This window comes from Mastomys coucha, unplaced genomic scaffold (genome assembly GCF_008632895.1).
Source record: "Mastomys coucha isolate ucsf_1 unplaced genomic scaffold, UCSF_Mcou_1 pScaffold14, whole genome shotgun sequence".
In the NCBI taxonomy this organism is placed as follows: Eukaryota; Metazoa; Chordata; class Mammalia; order Rodentia; family Muridae; genus Mastomys; species Mastomys coucha.
Window position 1 is genome coordinate 33,859,556 of NW_022196896.1, and position 15,011 is coordinate 33,874,566.

The 15,011-nt window shown below is 37.9% G+C and overlaps 1 protein-coding gene across 1 annotated transcript in view; it reads right to left on the reverse strand.

Moving 5' to 3' along the window:
* The window catches only part of Rp1 (RP1 axonemal microtubule associated), a 247,560-nt gene that overhangs the window by 94,702 nt on the left and 137,847 nt on the right, over nt 1-15,011 (reverse strand). Inside the window, exons 8-14 of the mRNA XM_031366740.1 lie at nt 13,819-13,894; nt 12,335-12,411; nt 12,201-12,232; nt 11,918-12,047; nt 6,508-6,599; nt 3,946-4,122; nt 2,460-2,672 (exon numbers count right to left, since the gene is read on the reverse strand). Coding sequence (XP_031222600.1) covers nt 2,460-2,672; nt 3,946-4,122; nt 6,508-6,599; nt 11,918-12,047; nt 12,201-12,232; nt 12,335-12,411; nt 13,819-13,894 — 797 coding nt within the window. The remainder of the gene's footprint in view (nt 1-2,459; nt 2,673-3,945; nt 4,123-6,507; nt 6,600-11,917; nt 12,048-12,200; nt 12,233-12,334; nt 12,412-13,818; nt 13,895-15,011) is intronic.

The following is a 15,011-nucleotide window of genomic DNA, read 5'->3' on the forward strand; positions in this document are numbered from 1 at the left end:
GGTTGGTGGTTGAGACCCTGGGAGCTCTGAGGGTATTAGTTAGTTCATATTGTTGTTCATCCTAAGGGTCTGCAAACCACTCAGCTCCATAGGTCCTTTCTCTAATTCCTTCATTGGGGACCGTGTACTCAGTTCAATGGATGGCTGTGAGCTTCTACATCTGTATTAGTCAGGTACTGTCAGAGCCTCTCAGGAGAGAGCTATATTTAGGCTGGCTTGTCTTTCCTTCAGTCTTTGCTCCATAGTTAATCTCCGCAGCTCCTTCCGTGGGGCCTGTTCTTATCTCACGGAGGCTCTCTGTCCTGGAGCTGCCTGGAGCTCACTAAGTTCCCATTCTAACCCTGTGTTTCAAATCCCCCACTGCCATTGTGGTGCACCTCAGACAAACACACGCTTTGCTTCTGTACCTTTCTCTTTTGAACTCAGATGAGCTGCTGCATGAAGGAAAATACCATACAAAGTTACTGCAGAAATCTTGGTAATTCAATCACTGGGCGTAGCAACTCAAATCCTAATCTCGTAAGCCTTATTAAATCTAAATCCTCTGGTGGCAAATCCTGACAGATCGGTCAATGAAACCCGGAGACACTCTTAGCTACATTTTGTTGTCACACTCTCCCAATCCAAAAACCCTAACTCTCTCCTGCTTTCTCTTTTCCTCTGTCCAACCTGGAAGTCCCACCTACTCGCCCAGTGATTGGCTCCTTTATTCATTAGGGGATGGTTCACAAGAAGTCACCTGAGTACATGACTCATTTCTTGTTTGCAGCCCCTCCCAGGAGAATGGAATTCGCATCAAATACAAGCAACCCCACGGCTATCTACAACAGTGAATGTGTGCGCAAACTTTTTGAATTGCTAATATTAAATCTATACATTCCTGTGTGTAGGTAAGGCAGGAACCTGGAGGATCAGGAACGTTCTTAGTCTTTCTCTCACTATCTACACAAACTTAGATATAATCCCCCATTTAGCCAAGTTCCAGACTTGGAAGAAGGAAGAAGAACTTCTCAATTTATGGGTCTTGCTGGTTGCCAACTCAATGATATCTGGCATCAGTTAAATCCCCCAAATGCAGGGCAAACCTATGAGGAAGTTTTGCTTCATATGAAGTGGGAAGATCTACTTCTAATCTTTAGGGTAGAAAGATATATTATTAATCCTGATCTTTTGAGCTGAGAAACCCCACCTCTAACCTGGGCCATGCCTTCTGCTAGACGCCTATATAAGGACATGGAAGAAGGAAGCATTTGCTCTCCTTTGCCTACATGCTCTCACCTTGCTAGCAAGTCCATTTCTTCCCTGGCATTAGAGCCTACTTATCAAGGATTCTAGTATATACTGAAGACCAGGTAAGACATTCAGCCTTAAGCACTGAAGAATTACTAGATTCTTGGACTTTCCATTTATAACCAACAATTTTTGGATTAGCTGGACCACAGCCTGTAAGTTATTCTAATAAACCATATATATATATATATATATATATATATATATATATATGATTATATATAATATATATGATAGAGAAAGATTCATTCTTTAAGTTATGTTATTTGTTTCAATTAAACTGTTCCAATAAAAATAGATGGGGAGAACATTAATATGGAAATTAATTTTTTGCTAGGAGCAGTGCATATACCATTAATTCCAACATGTTAGAAGCAGAAACATCTAGATTTTCTTACATTTGAGACCAGCCTGGTATATGTAGCACGTTCCAAATTGGTCAAGGCTACATAATGAGACTCAATCTCAATTAAAACAAGAAGAATCACATATGCCCCTCACCCAAGGAAAACTATCATTTATATTCCTTTCAATAGCTTTCCTAGGGCTCAAGATTGTTAAAGCCTGACATCATTTAAAATTTAAAATTACTTGCTGACAATGTGTAGGTTTTCCAGTGGTGAGGATCCAGTCACTAAGAAGAGTAAGGAAACAATGAGTTGAGACCTTTTAGAGGCTGGGTTTGTGGAATAGGCTTGCAGATCAGCAACAGCAATAAGATCAGAGAGCTCATTAGAAAGGTAGGCATTCATCCAGGTGTGGTGACTGCCCATGCCTGAAAGCCTGTCAGTCAGGAAACTGAGGAAAGAGGACAGGGTCATGAGTTCAAGCTTAGTTGGAATGAGAAGGATAAGAAAGTGGAGGGAAGGAAAGGTATAAATAAGGTAAGAAGAAATGAAGAGCCCATCTTCCAACCAGAGTCTTGGGCATCACAAACTCTTTGAACATAACTCCCAGTGCTTTGTATGTACACAGTATTTCAAAGTCACTGTGAACTAAGTCTCTGTCTAAGCACACCAGGCTCACAGCTACCCTCCTATATTTCTGAAATACCAGACAATGGGAACATGTCACACATCATATCCAATTTCTCAGAAAAAAATCCCTCCTCTGACTATTACAGAGAAGCATCCTAAACATTTCCTGGGAGGAATGAGAGAGATGCTTACCATTCCGTTACAGCACCCATCCTTAATCCTCAGATACATTCCTGAAGTCTTCACACTTTCAAACATGCAAATGCCAGAACTGATTCTATGCACTCTCCAGTGGGATTGTTCTGACTGGTTCCCTGCTCCAGTGCAGGTCCCATTGGGCTGCAGACACAGGGCCTGACATAAGCTTGTAGCAAGTATAACCACAGCACTGCTGAGGAATACACCCTTCAGAGAAATAAACAGAAAAGCAGTAAGTCCAAGGCTTCCATCCTGCTAGGAGGAGATGGCTCTGGGGAGGGTGCCATGACCAGGATCTTACCAGCAGCGGAAGACTGAAAATGAACAAAGAAAGGAAAAACTTAACTGCAGTAATAGTGAATCAGAATTTGTAGGTGGATTCATATCTATGATTAGTTAGCCACACTTTGAAAAGTAAGGTACAAAAAACAAACAATTCTCATGAAAATTTAATGCTATAAGCAAATAATTTTCATATCCATATAAAGTAAAATTATAGGAAGCATTGTATGGATATTTTATGGATGGATATAGGAAAGAGTTTTAAAAAGATAGCAAATACAACTAAAATATACTTAAATAAATCTATATAATCCTATCTTCAGAAAGAATAAAAGATCTTGAAATTTAATCAGGAATATACTAACACTACAAAGAATTGGTTAAGATCAGCTATGTGGGTTTTCTAAAGTGTGGAATTTCAAAATCACGAGATATCAACACAGAGAACAAAAGAAGGCATATTTATTCCTCTGGAAAACTATCAAGTAAATTATCATTTAGGGAACACACTACCGAAGTTAATACTGAAAGGAGCAGGGCAGTAAAGAATTTAACATTATCCAAAGAAGCCTTTGCCTCAGTTTCTGACCTTGCCAGTTAACCTTCTGAGACTAAGACCAATCACACAGACTCCATCATCTGAACACTAATGCTATGTGAGGGTTCCTGGTCCACAAAGCTTTTGATGTATTTCCTGTACCTCTGCTAGCCAATCCTGAGAAATCACCTCTGCCTGACTCCACAGGGTAAGTTCTACATTTACTGTTTTTCCAAGGCTCTGCTCTACATTTCTCCCACCTCTCAGATTTGATCTATATCCTTTCTCAGTGATATACTGAAACTATGAGCATGATTGCTTCAGTGAGTATGGGAATCCCTCTAGAGAATTACCAAACCTGAATAGTGAGTCTGGGTCACCAGAACTGCTACAGCTAAACAGGTGTAGACTTAGCAAACGGGTGTATACAGGAGCAAAAACTGATACATTTCCAGAAAGGGCGGGGGGGGGGGGGGGGGGGGGGGGGGAGGAAGTCTCATTGCTGTACGTTTTAAAGTCATTAAACAAAATGGTAATGCCATCAATGCCCCCTAGTGGAAAGAGATTTGATTACTGCAGTATAAGTCAACTCTAAAACTAGTAAGTGAGAGGCTGGGACTTGATCAATCTATAAACCCTCATGGTTTTCATCGAGTTTACCTTAACAAAAACCAAGAATTCTTTTGAAAGCTCGGCATAGCCTTCAGAGGACTCATCAGCTACTTTGCCGTGGCGATCAACAGTCAGGGTGTGCCCAGGAATCAGCGCCGACTCAAGAAGCGCACAACGGTTGGGCTGATAAAGCACCCTCAGCTCAGAGTGGGCTCCTCCACCAGCCTAAAAGAAAATGAGAGAAACCAACCCTGATTGGCAGAAAAAAATGAGTTTAAAATCCCTTGGTATACATGTATATGCTATATAACCATTGAACTATGCATATTGTTCACGCCATTGTCACTGTAAATTTATTACCCAGCATTATTGCCAGTGACTTGTTCCAAAGACATTCTTGGAAGCAAGGGCCTATGAAAGACTGTTACATATAAATCACCTGGTGTTGGGATGAATTCATGAGATGTAATGTGCAGTTCATCCTTACTTATTCTTCATTTATTGATTTAAATCTGCCTATCTTAGGACTGCTTGGATCTGAGCAGTGAAATTAACAATGATTTTTGTCTCATTCCTATCTTTTGCTTTTAAACTATGAAACAACTGTAGAAGGCAAGATTTCTATTCCTGGGTATGTTTGAGAACCTATTCTTTTCTTTTTTCTTTTTTTTTCTACTAGATGTTTTCTTTATTTACATTGCAAATTTTATCCCCTATGAAAACCCTCATATCCCATCCCCCCTGTGCCTGCTCACTAAACCACCTGCTCCCACTTCCCTGTCCTAGCATTCCCTTACACTGGAGCAACAAGCCTTCACAGGACCAAAGGCCTCTCCTCTCATTGATGTTTCACAAGGCCATCCTCTGCTACATATGGAGCTGGAACCATGAGTCCCACCATGTGTACTCTTTGGTTGGTGGTTTAGACCCTGGGAGCTCTAGGGGTTACTGGTTAGTTCATACTGTTGTTCTGCAAACTCCTTCAGCTCCCATGGGTTCTTTCTCTAGCTTCTCCTTTGGGGACTTTGTGCTTTCTGCATTTACTGTGTGCCCCAGTAGGGAAGCAGGACTCACTAACAACTCCTGAGTGTTTGAGCCTAAGACTCTAGGGCTACCAACTTTGAGAAAGTTTGTCTAGCCAAGTCTGAAAGATACTCAGAGCTATGACCTTTCAGAAACAATTCTAGGCTTGACAGTGGTGGCACATGCCTTTAATCCAGGTACTCCGGAGACAGAGACAAGAGGATCTCCAAGTTCAAGGCTAGTCTGGAATATAAAACAAGTTGTAGAACTACACAGAGAACACTACAGTGGGCAGAATGGCTCAAACTATAAAGAATGGCTCAAACTATAAAGTCAGAGGTTTCATCCTTGTGAAAAGATAAACTCTGACTGTAACAGAATTCCTGACCAGTCAACTCTCTCCTGCTGAATAAGAACTTAAAATTTAAAAAAAAGTAATTGAATTATCTTGTCACCTTTATTAAAGAAATATATAACAGGATTATTTTTTAAGTCTTTTTTTTCTTTTTCTTTTGTTCTGGGTGTGTGTGTGTGTGTGTGTGTGTGTGTGTGTGTACTCATGGACTGGAAGGAGGCATAGGGCTTTATAAAAACTACTCACTGAAGCACATATTCTGGCCTCTTCATCTCTTTATTTAACTGAGCCCATATCTCCCTTATTCATATTTACTCAGCATTCATTACAGCCCTTTTCATGTGCTATGAAACACAAAATCCAAAGCAGAAGAGAAATGACTTTAAAAAGAATGTTAGATTAATTAATCATTCAGCCTGAATGTAGGCCTAAAATGACATTGAAAGATGATTTAATGTAATGGTGTTATTCTTAAGCCAAATGTAGGTTTGAGTTAATAATAGTATGTAATGTTATGTGAGACAAATGTAATGTGAGGCAGATTGTCTGCTTCTATTTACCACATTAGAACACTTGGACCCTCAGCCATCTATTTCATGTCAAATAGTATAATATGAATTCTTTCATCAGGTAGACTGATGTATTAAACACCATATTGCACATTAGGACTTAACTGATAGTGATCAGTTGTATATGTGATTTCATTTTTTAAAAGAAATGTGATGCTTGCTTTTAAAGGTAGTACATACATTTAAAGATTTTCAAACCTAGAATAAACAACATAAAACAGAATTGAGTAAATTTAATTTTTCCTCTAAAAGTATAATCCCCAAACCATTAAAAAAAAAGTCAAGAAATCTCCTGAAAGCTCCCTGAATTTTTTTAATGTTATCAGTCTATTTTAATTGCTGAAGCTTAAGACCATTTATGCCTCATATTTTCAAAAGTTTATGAAACTAAATAGTAATTTCAGTCCCCTGAACACAATAGAGAAATAAAAATAACAAGTCAAGGGAAATATGTAATTTGATGATCTTATAAAATTAACTTACATGTGATATGTCACATACAATACATAATAAAGAGAAAGTGTACTACAGACACACATGGTAGATCACATCTCTAATCCCCACAAGAGGGCAAGGCTAAAAAACCTAATGTTGAAGACGAGCCTGGGTTACATAAGTGTGATCTAGATCTCAAAAAGTACTGCTACTCACCATTCCAGTGACAAAGCCATTGTCAAGGGTAAGAGACAGATGCCTCATCTCATGGCTTCGGAAAACACATATATTGCCTTTGTTGAAAATCACATCGAAGAGACCTAGAGAATATTCTTAATTATTTCACAAGTAGTATATTCTTTAAAAGCTCTTTTTTCTTTTAATTATATACTAAACTCTAATAGTATATTTTATATATTTCAATTTAATTTTTGTAACTAGCAAAGGTAAAATATCTCCAATAATGTACTTCAAAATTCATAATACATGGTATGTACTTTGATTTACTGAGGTACAATGCATTTGAATAAAATAACAATTAAAAGAAAGGACTTCTTACCCATGATTCACTTCTTACTATATTTCTAACATTTATTTATAGGATTTTATGTGTATGTATATGTTATTCTGTATATACATATGAATAAATAATATAAAGTACATAAATTAAGATACATAATATATGTCTATAGACGTGGGTATGGAGAGCAGTATCATAGGGGCAGCTCAGGGCACAGATGGTGAAAATGTTCTTTATAATTATAAACAATATTTCCCAGGAGTGCTGACACACAATCAGAGAAATCAAAACCAGCTATCATCACAGGTAACCAGATGGCTAGAGGCAAGGACAAGAACATAAGCAACAGAAACCAAGACTACTTGGCATTATCAGTACCCAGTTTACCCACCACAGTGAGTCCTGGATACCCCAACACACCAGAAGAGCAAGACATTGATTTAAAAATTACACTTCATGATGATGATAGAGAACTTTAAGAAAGACATAAATAACTAACTCCCTTAAAAAATACAGGAGAACACAGATAAACAGGTAGAAGCCCTTAAAGAGGAAACACAAAAATCTTTTTAAAAATTTACAGGAAAACACAACCAAACAGGTGAAAAAATTGAACAAAGCCATCCAGGATCTAAAAATGGAAGTAGAAATCACAAAGGGAGGCAACCCTGGAGATAGAAGACCTAGGAAAGAGATCAGGAGTCATAGATGCAAATATCACCAACAGAATAAAAGAGATAGGAGAAAGAATCTCAGGTGCAAAAAATACCATAGAAAACATTGACACAAGAGTCAAAGAAAATGTAAAAAGTTCCTAACCCAAAACATCCAGGAAATGCATGACTCAATGAGAAGCCAAAGCTAAGGATAATAGATATAGAAAAGAGCAAAAACTCCCAAAGTAAAGGGACAGTAAATATCTTCAACAAAATTATAAAAGAAAACTTCCCTAACCTAAAGAAAGAGATGCACAAAAACATACAAGAAGCCTACTGAACTCTAAATACATAGGACCAGAACAGAACCTACTCCTGTCACATAATAGTCAGAATATCAAATATACAGTAAACAAAGAAAGAATGTTAAAAGCAGTAAGGGAAAAGTGTCAAGTAACATATCAAGGCAGACCTTCAGAAATACAGCAGACTTCTCACCAGAGACTATGAAAGCTAGATGATCTTGGGCAGATCTCATACAGACCCTAAGAGAACACAAATGCCAGCCCAGGCTACCATACCTAGCAAAACTCTCAACATACATGAACAAACCAAGACATTCCATGATAAAACCAAATTTGTACAATAACTCTCCACAAATCAAGCCCTGCAAAGGATAATAGATGAAAAACTGCAACACAAAGGAGGGAAACTACACACTAGAAAAAGCAAAAAAGTAATCTTCTTTCCAGGTAGATTTCTGAGTTCAAACCCAGCCTGGTCTACAGAGTGAGTTCCAGAACTATATAGCCAGGGCTATACAGAGAAATCCTGTCTGGAAAAACCAAGGGAAAAAAAAGTAATCCTTTTTTCAGCAAACCCAAAAGAAGATAGCCACACAAACAAAATTCCACCTCTAACAACAAAAATAACAGGAAGCAACAATCACTTTTCCTTAACATCTCTTAACATCAATGGACTCATTTCCCAAGAAAAAGACATAGACTAACAGACTGGACACATAAACAAGACCCAGCATTTTGCTGTATACAGGAAGCACAACTCAATGACAAAGACAAACACTACCTATGAGTAAAAGGCTGAAAAACAATTTTCCAAGCAAATGGTCCCAAGAAATAAGCTGGAGTAGCCATTCTAATATCAGATAAAATAGACTTCCAACCAAAAGTTATCAAAGAAGATAAGGAAGGATACCTCATACTCATAAAAGGAAAATTTTACCAAGATGAACTCTCAATTCTGAACATCTACGCTCCAAATGCAAGGGCATCTACATTCATAAAAGGAACTTTACTAAAGCTCAAAGTACACATTTCACCCCACACAATAATAATGGAAGACTTCAACCCCACTCTTAGCAATGGACAGATCATGGAAACAGAAACTAAACAGAGACAAGGTGAAATTTATAGAAGTTATGAATCAAATGGGTTTAACAGATATCTATAGAGCATTTCATCCTAACACAGACTGTACTTTCTTCCCAGCACCTCATGGTACCTTCTCCAAAACTGACCATATAATCAGTAACAAAACAGATACAAGAAGACTGAAATAATCCCATACATCCTATAAGGTCACCATGAACTAAGGCTGGTCTTTAATAACAACAAAAACAACAGAAAGCCACATACACATGGAAGCTGAACAATGCTCTACTCAATGATAACTTGGTTAAGGAAGAAATAAAGAAAGAAATTAAAGGCTTTTTAGAATTTAATGAAAATGAAGGTACAACATATCCAAACTTATAGGACACAATGAAAGCAATGCTAAGAGAAAAACTCATAGCTCTAAGTGCCTCCAAAAAGAAACATGCACTAGCAGCTTAACAGCACACCTGAAAGCTCTAGAACAAAAACAAACAAACAGACCCTAGAGGAATAGGTCCCAGGAAATAATCAAAGTCAGGGCTGAAATTAACCAACTAGAAACAAAAAGAGATATACAAAGAATCAACAAAACCAGGAACTGGTTCTTTGAGAAAATCAACAACATAGATAAACCCTTAGCCAGACTAACCAGAGAGTACAGACACAGTATCCAAATTAACAAAATCAGAAATGAAACAGGAGATATAACAACAGAATCTGAGGAAATTCAAAAATCATCAGATCCTACTACAAAAGGCTATACTTAACAAAACTGGAAAATCTGGATGAAATAGACAATTTTCTAGACAGATGCCAAGTACCAAAGTTAAATCGGGATCAGAGAAATCATCTAAACAGTAACCCCTAAAAAAATTGAAGCAATCAGTTCAAATCTCTCACCACCACCCTCCAAAAAGAACCAGATGGTTTAGTGCAGAATTCTATCAGACCTTCAAAGAAGACCTAATACCAATACTCTTCGAACTATTCCACAAAATAGAAACAGAAGGAACACTACTCAACTCATTCTATGAAGCCATATTTACACTGATACCAAAACCACAAAGAAAGAGAACTTCAGACCAATTCCACTTATGAATTATCAGTACAAAAATACTCAATAAAATTCTCGCAAATGCAATCCAAAAAGACATCCAAAGGATCATTCACCCCGATCAAGTAGGCTTCATCCCAGGGATGCAGAGATGCTTCAATGTAAGAAAATCCATCAATGTAATCCACTACATAAATGAACTCAAAGAAAAAAAAATGAGCATTTCATTAGATGCTGAGAAAGCATTTGACAAAATCCAACATCCCTTCATGATAAAAGTCCTGGAAAGATCAGGAATTCAAGGCCCATACCTAAACATACTAAAAGCTATATACAGCAAACCAGTAGCTAACATCAAACTGAATGGAGAGAAACTTGAAGCAATACCACTAAAATCAGGGACTAGACACAGCTGCCCACTCTCTCCCTATCTATTCAAAATAGTACTTGAAGTCCTAGTTAGAGCAATTAGACAACAAAAGGTCAAAGTATACAAATTGAAAAGGAAGAAGTCAAATTATCACTATTTGCAGATGATATGATATTATACTTAAGTTACTCCCCAAATTCTACCAGAGAACTCCTACAGTTGATAAACAATTTCAGCAAAGTGGCTGTATATAAAACTAACTCAAACAAATCAGTAGCCTTCCTATACTCAAAGGATAAGCAGGCTGAGAATGAAATTAGGGAAATGACACCCTTCACAATAGTCACAAACAATATAAAATATCTTGGTGTGACTCTAACCAAACAATTGAAAGATCTGTATGACAAGAGCCTCATGTATCTGAAAAAAAATTGATAAGTAGATATTAGGCAAAGAGTGTGGAATACCCACAATACAACTCACGGATCACATGAAGCTCAAGAGGAAGACCAAAGAGTTGTGCTTTAGTCCTACTTAGAAGGGGGAACAATACAGTCAAGGGAAGAATAGGGTAGGAGGGACTTTGGAAAAAGAGAGGGGGGGGGAAGTGGGGCAGAACCAGGTATGGGAGGAGATAGAGGAGATGTACAGAGAGCCAGGAAATTTAACAGAGGTGTGTAGCAATGGGGGATGGGGAACTAGGGGTAGCAACCAGAAAGTCCCAGATGCCAGTAAAGCAAGAGTCTCCCAGGACCCCATGCGGATGCCATTAGCTGATATGTCCCACAAAGGGGAGGGAGAACCTGTCGAGACCATATGCAGAGGTTAAGCATGCCCCCCCTCCGGTTTGGAGATGGTCACCCAACTCCAAAATTTTAACCCAGAATGGCTCCTGTCTAAAGGAAATACAGGGACAAAGAGTGGAGCAACGGCTGAAGGAAAGGCCATCTAGAGACTGCCCCACCTGGGATCCATCCCACATGCAGACCAAACTCAGACACTGTTGCTGATGCCAAGAAGTGCTTTCTGACAGGAGCCTGATATAGCTGTCTCCTGAGAGGCTCTGCCAGATCCTGACCAATACAGATGCTTGCAGCCAACCATAAGAGTGAACACAGGGACTCCCCAATGGAGGAGTTAGGGGAAGGACTGAAGGAGCTGAAGGGGCCTTATCTGGCATCAATAGGAGGGGAGGCCCTTGGTCCTGTGAAGATTTGATGCCCCAGTGTAGAGGAATGCTAGGGTGATGAGGTGGGAGGGAGTAGGTGGGTGGGGGATCACCCTCATAGAAGCAGGGTAAGGGGGGATAGGATAGAAGGGTTGCAGAGGGGAAACTGGGAAAGGCGATAACATTTAAAATGTAAATAAGTAAATTAGTCAATTAAAAAATAAACAATATTTCCTTCATATTTCATTTACAACAGACTTCCTCATTCAAAAGCAAGATCCTATCATACTTCATTCTCAAAAATTTGTCAACAGTAAATATTTTCTGAATGTGAAATAATGAAATCGTTCAATAAAAAAAGCAAATACATAATGAATCAGAAGTATTTCTGACACTGTTCACCCATGTTGATTCATGTGACTTCACTGCAGTCACAGTTTTGAACAAACAACAGGCTCCTTTTCATACTACTTTACCATATCTGTCTGTCTGCTCTCCAGCAGCATCGACAGTGCCATCTGGATGAAGACGGACAAACCCTCTACTGAGCTTGTTGTAAAACTGAAGAGTATTTCCTTTCATAAACTTCCAGCTCTCAGCAGCCCACTAAAATATAAGCAAAACAGAGACCATTTGAGAAGACATGAAGAGAAAACTACTAAATAATAGTCCTTACCAAAAATGGCATACTACTTTTGTTTAATGCATTAAGTAACATCTGAAACTATTTGTAATAAATCATTTGAAACAAAATCTTACTGTTTCTTTTCTCTTAAGTTCTAGCTTCTTCCCTGGAAATATAAAGGGGAAGTTGATTAATTTCAAATGTATTATGCATGCTTTGTTCATCATAAAACATGATTTCTCAAGCAATGTGCATTTGTGACACTCACTCACAGAGAAGATAGTCTTATCCCTAGCATACACTTCTCTGACAATTTTACCATCATCTTCTCCTTCATCCAGCCATCTGTGGAAAGAAAAATGTGTCTGTTATTTTTGAGGGTTTTGTTGTTGTTGTTGTTGTTTACCTACTCAGTGGCACTTTCAAAGACAGAAATAATGGAAAGCAAGAATAGAGGGAAATTCCATGGACACTAAGTTAATGAAGGGAGAGAAGTGCAGGTGGAGAAGAAAAATCCATAAATGACAGCAAGGGTGCAAAAGTGAAGAGTGAGTGTTTTCTTCAATCCACAGCCGAGTCTATCAGTTCTACTGCTAACTGCCAATGCCATAGATTTCATATCCATTCAACTAAGAGCTTTGTCCTGTTCTTTGTCCAGCAGCTACTGTTTAGGCTCCAGATAGTTATTTAGAAAATGGCTACTATTGCTTCCATCAAGAAGAGAGGAGAAGAGCACTAAAGAAGCTGTACATTTATGAACGATGCTAGAGAAATGAGTCAGCAGTCAGGGCCGATCAACAATGGGCAGGCATTTGAATCATGGTTAAAAGTAAAATTCATTATGCGAAGTGATTACTTTTGATGATCAGTTGGAACCTCATCAAAAAGGCCACATTTTCACATCTTCAACTCTTACTTTCCTCCAATATACATGGGAAAATCATGCTTTAAGCTCTATCAAACTTTTCCAAAGTATTCAATTTCAGTCATGAGTAATGATTGTACATGCATTTAATAATATTTCTCCATAGAAGAAGTGACCTTGAAGATTAATGTGTTCAGACTTGATCAAAAGAGTTGCACTTTGGAGTAAATGCAGAGACTTATAGATGGTCAAGGTACTAAGTGAAAGTAACTTTTGAGTACTCAAGCTTAATCACAAAACCATATTACCTCTTCCAAGGCTCAAGGAACATCATGGGACAGTGGGTAGAAATAACAAAAGAGCTGGAAGACAGGGAAGGTCATGAAGTACTTGAAATAAATATGGCATGGCCATGACACTCATGAACGTACAACTGCTATAGTTGCCTGCATAAGAGCAAGTCTGTAAACATGTATATGTTATAGATGGGATTCATGTAGCCATGCCCAGGAGAAGCTAATGACATTCGATGTCTTCTGGGAAATAGTCGTTATCAATAGCTACACACACACGTGCACATGTGCCTGATTAAATCTAGTGGGACACAATAACAACAACAACAACAACCAATGAGATGTCAACCTGTGGGAGGAGAGTATAGGCTGGTGGGATGAAGGAAAGGTAATAGAAAAGTGGTGAGATCAGTAGGACAATGTATTATATATTCCCCTAAAGCTGTCAAAGAATAAATTAATAATAAGATGAATGTTTGCATACATTATATAACAAACTTTAGTGATGAGGAATAATTAACAAGCTATCTACTTCTCACCAATATATGGACTTAGAACTGTCTCATATGAGCTGACTTGCCAATGTAAACACACCTGTGACAGAAGAAGGCATACTCATGGTTGGTTGTGGGATCCCTGACCACAACATCCTCAAGAAACCAGCCATTTCCTAAACAGATTTAAGAAGATAAAATATATTAATGGATGTGTATAGTATATGAATTATTGCATGCTTGGAGAAACAGGTCTTAATTTTAAATAAATTTTGTGTAACATAAAGTTTCCAAAAAAAATGTATTTGTAACAGAAGATAATGATAAACCTTTAACATAGTTCTAGTAGAACATTGTTTTAAGTATTTTTTTATGATTTAAGTATTTTTAAATATGATTTTCCAAATAAATATAGTATAGTTACATCCTTGATTTCAGAAATTATATTCACAATTCTAGACCTATCATCTTCAAGAACATATATTTCATGAGTCAGTAATAGTTTTTATTTCCATAAAATTACCAAAATTTCCCATATGCTAAAAATGAACAATTAACCAGATATTTCATCTAATCACTAAGAAAAGTAAGGATTGATACATACAAACCCTATAATCTCTTTTTAAGTGTTTAAATTCATATTAATTTGCAAACTAAGATTGGATAAAATGTAATTTTATTTACTGGAAATAATAGAATTTTTTAACTATACTAGTCATTTTGTCTGCGCAAAATGTGTCTTCTCTGAATTAAAACTCAAGTTGATGAGCTAAGACTGAACAGTTTTAGAGAAAAGCTTAACAAAGTCAACATAGGCTCTCTTGTCTGGTCTCTGCCTTGCTTCTTAGCTCCTCATACTTCACTGCTGAGCAACATTTGTGTTGCCATGGCTGATATTGAGAATCGATGCTAGAGGGTCATACTCAGTTTCTGAGTCAGGAGGGTGGGGAGGTAAGATTCCATCACCAAATGTCCAGGCTGAACAAGGAGGAGGCGTTTCCCAGGATGTGATGGTTTATATATGCTCAGCCCAGGTAGTGGCACTAAATCCAGTATTCTGCTAGCAGACTTCAGATGAAGATGTAGAACTCTCAGATGTTCCTGTACCATTCCTTCCTGGATGCTGCCATGTTCCTGCCTTGATGATACTGGACTGAACCTCTGAACCCGTAAGCCAGCCCCAAATAAATGTTGCCCTTTATAAGACTTGCCTTGGTCATGGTGCCTGTTCACAGTAGTAAAAACCTAACTAAGACACAGGGCATAGGATTTTCTGTATCAATACCATAACAA